At 52.4% G+C, this 6,000-nt stretch overlaps 1 protein-coding gene across 1 annotated transcript in view; it reads left to right on the plus strand.

Annotated features, from left to right (window-relative positions):
- LOC308588334 (nigwaprin-b-like) overlaps window positions 1-6,000 on the plus strand; it is a 62,467-nt gene that overhangs the window by 54,215 nt on the left and 2,252 nt on the right. Inside the window, exons 2-3 of the mRNA XM_081196813.1 lie at window positions 568-702; window positions 3,884-4,018. Coding sequence (XP_081052939.1) covers window positions 568-702; window positions 3,884-4,018 — 270 coding nt within the window. The remainder of the gene's footprint in view (window positions 1-567; window positions 703-3,883; window positions 4,019-6,000) is intronic.

Consider the following 6,000-nt stretch of genomic DNA (forward strand, 5'->3'; position numbering starts at 1 on the left):
CACAGTTGCCCCATTCAGGACCTGGGAGTCCTCCATATCTGCCCTCCTCCTGTCCTCACAAAACAGTACTTCTGTCTTGTCAGGATTCAACCTCAATCTGTTAGCTGCCATTCATCCTCCAGACACTCACAGGACCTTCGCCGCCTTCACTGGTTCTGATTTAAAAAAGAGGTAGAGCTGTTGCAACCTACTTTGGAGGCCACTCACCTACAAAAGGACAGGGTTCCTGCTCAGCAAGGAGCCCTTGGGTGCAATGAAGGAGAAGTGACTCATTTATCCTTGCAGTTTATTAGCTTAACATCGGGTTTTAGGAAAAACTCTTTATCCTTGCAAGAGGAGATGATCACTTGCTCTTACTCTGAGAATTGCATCCTGCACACCTCTGGGCAAATTTGGGGAGGGCGTGGGGTGCACACATAGGGGGAAGCAGTTCTGTTGCACAAGTGTAATCTTATGCCATCCCGGTGATGAAAGCCAACTGTCACCTTTGTTGCTGAAGTTTCCTCTTGCCCAACCAAGGGCTGTGCTCACCTCTCTCTCTAACCGAGGGTTTAAATCTTGGGCCAGATCAGCCACAGCATCCAGACTCTTCTGCCAGTTGCATCAGGAACAGCACCATGAAAGCCAGGCTCTTCCTCGTCTTCTTCCTCATGGGCCTCCTCACCATCTGTGTTGAGCTGCCGTCTGCAGCTGGACAACAAGGTAAGGGCAGAATCCCAGGCCAGCCAGGCTTCCTTCTCCTCTGGTGGTGTTGACCATCTGCACAGCCTTCCTCTGAACCTGCTCCAACCTGTCTCCACCCTTCTTAGAGTCCACCCCCTTCTGGGGAAGTCTTTTCCATTGTTGAATAACTCTTAACATCAGAAAGCTCTTGCAGGCCCTGCGGAAAGATGTCAAGTCCCGCAGGGCCCTAGTCTCTTGTGACAGAGCGTTCCACCAGATCGGGGCCACAGCTGAAAAAGCCCTGGCTCTGTTTGAGGCCACCCTAACCTCCCTGTGGCCCGGGACCTCCTAGATGTTTTTGTTTGAAGACCGTAAGGTCCTCCGTGGGACATACTAGGAAAGGTGGTCCCGTAGGTACAAGGGTCCTAGGCCGTATAGGGCTTTAAAGGTTAAAACCAGCACCTTAAACCTGACCCTGTACTCCACTGGGAGCTAGTGCCGCTGGTAGAGCACCGGGTGAATGTGATCCCATGGCGAGGACCCCGTAAGGAGTGAGAATCTCATTTCTTGTCATTTGAATCTGGAGCAGCAGCAGCAGCAAACCAGCTTCCTTCAACTTCCATGTGACGGCCCTCCAGATATTTGACGATGGTCCACATGTCACCCCCCAGTCTTCTCTTCTCCAGGCGAAGCCTACCCAGCTCCCTCAACGGTTTCTCACAAGGCTCGGTTTCCAGCCCCTGGGTATGTTTAGCCTGGGGAAGAGAAGCCCCACAGTTGACCTGATAGCCATCTTCTGATATCCAAAGAAGATGGAGCAAGCTTGTTTGCTGCTGCTCCAGAGGTGGGGACCTGAAGCAAAGGATTCAAATGGCCAGAAAGGAGATTCTGACTCAATATTAGGGAGAACTTTTTGGTGGTCAGAGCTGTTTGACATTTTAGGGGTGCCAGGATATCTCTTAGGCTGGCCACTGAGGACTGTGTTGGTGTCTTTGTGATAGATAGTTTCATCTTCCCATATGATCTGGTTGAGCAGAAGGTGGAAAGGCTCACAGCATTAGCCTTCCAGTAGATACTGAACCGGGGAATGCGGGTGGCTCTGTGGTCTAAACCACTGAGCCTTGGGCTTGCTGATCAAAAGGTCGGTGGTTTGAATCCCCGCGATGGGGTGAGCTCCCGTTACTCGGTCCCTGCTCATGCCAACCTAGCAGTTCAAAAGCACGTCAAAGTGCAAGTAGATAAATAGGTACCACTCCGGCGGGAAGGTAAACGGCGTTTCCATGTGCTGCTCTGGTTTGCCAGAAGTGGCTTAGTCATGCTGGCCACATGACCCAGAAGCTGTACGCCGGCTCCCTCGGCCAATAACGTGAGATGAGCACCGCAACCCCAGAGTTGTTCGCGACTGGACATGATTGTCAGGGGTCCTCTCTCTCTAGATACTGAACCCCCATGAGATCTTGGGATGGGGGGCTGAGTGGGGCTGTCCTGGATTCTCACAGAGGCTTGTGCTTGTTCTGGCCTGAGATTTGTATTCCGGGGGATGGACGCTCAGCTCACGGGCTTCATTGCTTGTGGAAAAGAAAACTTCCACAGCATTGTGGTGTAGGAGTCATCTTTCTCTCCTGCAGTGCGTCCTGGACAGTGTCCTCTGATTAAAGGCCCTGGCACATGTGCAATCTCCTGTCAGAGTGATGAGTCTTGCGGCCCTGGGAGCAAGTGTTGTAGTACTGGCTGTGGATTTGCATGCAAAAGAGTCGTTGAAGGTGAGAGAAGCCAGCAGGGGCCAAGCCCATTGCTCTCTCCAGGAGAGCAGTAGCAGGAAGACACTCAGGGCCAGCAGCTTGGCGTGTTGGAAGGGAGCAGTGAGTCCTCTCATTGGCCATGGGTGATGGAAGGTGGGAGGTTTGTTTCTCACCAAATGATTGGGTGGTATAGCAGCGGCGTATTTGGCCTCCTATCACGGGTTCTCCATGGTCTAGAAAGTTCCTTTTCATAAAAAGGTCAGAGAACCTTTTGGCCACGTCGGCCAGGTATTTCTCTCTCCATGATCCCAAGGGCCAACGGTGACTTGTGGGCGGAAGAAACCGCCTGCTCAATCATCCCACTGTCATAGTGACATCAGGCAGATTGGGGCCTCGTGTCAATCATGCAGCACGTCCACGGCAACCGGCAGGGAAAGGTCTGCTTCCACCTGCCCTGCACCTCCCGTTAGATTTTGCATCAAGGGCAGGGCAGGTGGGCAGGAAAAATGGGGAGGCCGAGGTGCCTGGAGGCCCCCCACTCCTGTTTTAAATGAGAGCCAGGGTTACAGGAGAACATAGGCCCCAGTGGGCATTGTTAGAATCAGGATAGCATCCAGCCCACCGGGGAACAGAGCCCCCTGAGCAAAATGCAGGCCAGGCTTGTATTTCTGTCCACAACCACTTGCGTCGAGGCCCCCAACCCCATACCACTCTATCTTCTTGCGGTTCCTGCATTGCTCACTTTTGGATTAGATGACCTTTGGAGTCCCCTCTAACTCTACAATTTTATCGTACCTTATTACACCAATAAATAGAAACATTCCGTTTCTCCACAAAGATTATCCCTTGTCTGCCCTCTTTAAAACATTTATTAGCTCGATCATGCATACAGTATTCCATACCTTTATATTTTAATCTTCCAAAGTCCAAATTCTCATTTCCACCCCATGGATGATGGCCCAGGGGTTGTACCCCTTTTCACTTCACTTACCAACCTGCCCCCACCCAACCCCCATCCTCTTATCCAACTGCCCTCCCCTGATATTTCACCAAACCTTACACCTTGCACCGTGACACCTCACCATTACCTGTCCCCTTACACCTCAGCAGAGCTCACTAGACCACCCATCCTTCCCTTAGGCCCCACTGCCCTATCCTTAGAAGCATTCCGGCAGGTCCTGCTTGCGCTGTTGGTCCAGCTGCATCTTTCTCCCCCCCCCCCCATCTCGCTTGCCAGCACTGCTGTCATGGCTCAGCAGCTCTCAGAAGTTATCACACTGTAGTTCACAGCATTACCTGTTGGCAGCCAAGCAAAGTGCAGCGTGATGACAACCTTGCCTTTTTATTCTATATCAAGATACTGCATTCTTTCAAAGTGCTGTGTGGAGTTTCCATCTTCATTCCACTGCTTGCTACCCGTTGAAAACCAAATCCCCAGTAGAGCATCCCAGTATGGGTGTCACCTTTTTCTCTTCCAGTGCACCCTGGACGGTGTCCCCGGCGCACTGGACCTGGGCTTTGTGTGGAAGGCTGTAAGAGTGATGCCTCTTGCTCACCTGAGCAGAAGTGTTGCAGCAATGGCTGTGGCCACGAATGCATGAGAGCCATTAAAGGTAAGAGAAGCCAGAGGGTGCCAAACCCATCACTCACAGCAAGGCCCCCAGAAGAGCTGTGGCAGGAAGGGAGTTAGGCCAGGAGCTTGATGTGTTAGAAGGGAGAGGCAACTCCTCTCGTTGGGTAAGGAGGATGGAAGGTGGAAGTGATTATTCTCCACCAAATGATTAGATCAGCGATTCCCAAAGGTTTTGAGTCATGGAGCACTTCTCAGGAGAGAAATTTTGGCTGGGACAAGTTCCACAGGGGGGGAAGCACTGGGACATCCGATCTCGGTGATCATGGGCAGGAGGCGGAGTTACGCTAAGACCAGACCATGTCATTACCGAGGAGGCAGGTTTAGTCGTTGTTTGAAGACTATCCCTGCCTCCGGGTCTGGCCTTGACCAGATGGATACTGGAATCAACAGGGGAAACCCACATAACCTGAAGGTGTTGCTGTGTAATGCCAGGTCAATAGTGAATAAAACCACTGCCATCCACGACCTGATTGTGGATGGAGGATTTGACCTGGCTTGTGTGACAGAGACCTGGTTGAATGAGACAGATGGGCCCGTCCTTGCTGCCGCTTGCCCACCAGGTTTCTCTTACGCACAGCAACCCAGGTCATGTGGGCGGGGAGGGGGGGTTGCAGTGATTTTTAGGAAGTCATTAGTCTGCACCAGGCGTCCTACTGGGAAGACCCAGTTTTCTGAGTGCATGTTCTGGAAGTTGGGCAATAGGGGCAGTACAGGATTCCTTTTGGTGTACCGACCTCCCCGCTGCACCAAGGATTCCCTGTCCGAGCTGCTTCAGGTCGTGGCGGATGTTCTCCTGGAGACACCTAGTTTGGTTGTCCTAGGGGATTTTAACATCCACGCCGACACGACCTTACAAGGGGCCGCTCGGGACTTCGTGGAAAGCATGGCCTCCATGGGGCTGTCCCTGAATAAGTTGGGCCCAACTCATAGTCATGGACATGCCTTAGACCTGGTATTCACCTCTAGCGACGTGGGTGATCTGACACTAAGTAAAAATGAAACCAAAGAAGTGCCATGGTCAGATCACTTCCTGGTGCAACTGGACTTCTCCGCGACCCTTCCCCTCTGCAGGGAGGTGGGACCAATTCGGATGGTCCGCCCCCGCCACTTAATGGATCCAAATGGTTTCCAGAGAGTGGTAGGGGATGCTTTATCCCGTGTTGATGGCCTTTCAGCTGATTCCCTGGTGGCCCGCTGGAATGCGGAGTTAACCAGGGCTATCGACTGTCTGGCTCCGAAGCGCCCTCTCCGATTGCATGGAGCCCGGACAGCCCCGTGGTTTTCTTCGGAGCTGAGGGCGATGAAACAATCGCTGAGACGGCTAGAGCGTCGGTGGCAGAAAACTCACTCCGAATCTGACCGGACACAGGTTAGAGCTCAACGTCGAGCCTACCAAGTGGCGATAGCGACGGCAAAGAAGACTTTCTTCGCCGCCTCTATTGCATCTGCAGAAAATAGTAGCAGGAGACTCTTTCAGGTGGTCCGCAATTTAACGGAACCACCTTTACCATCGGGGCCTTGTAAAGACCCCAAGATCTCCTGCAACGATTTTGCAAAGTTTTTTGCAGATAAAATCACTCATATTCGGAAGGAGCTAGACACCACCGTGGGAGCAGGGCTGGGGCGGGAGAGTGCTAGAGCCCTGTCTGGTCAAGTTGCATGGAATCAATTTCAATCCGTTACCCCCGAGGATGTGGACAGGCTGCTTGGACGAGTGAAACCAACCACCTGTCTCCTTGATCCTTGCCCATCCTGGCTTATAAAAGCTAGCCGGGAAGGGCTGGGCGATGGGCTCTGCGGGGTGGTGAATGCTTCCCTCTGTGAGGGAACATTCCCAGATCCGCTGAAAGAGGCGGTCATTAAACCGCTTCTTAAAAAACCATCTTTAGACCCGGCCAGTATGGCCAACTATCGCCCAGTTTCAAATCTTCCATTCTTGGGCAAGGTGATTGAGCGTGTGGT

The sequence above is a fragment of the Podarcis bocagei genome (assembly GCF_964188305.1).
Source record: "Podarcis bocagei genome assembly, chromosome: 5".
Lineage (NCBI taxonomy): Eukaryota > Metazoa > Chordata > Lepidosauria > Squamata > Lacertidae > Podarcis > Podarcis bocagei.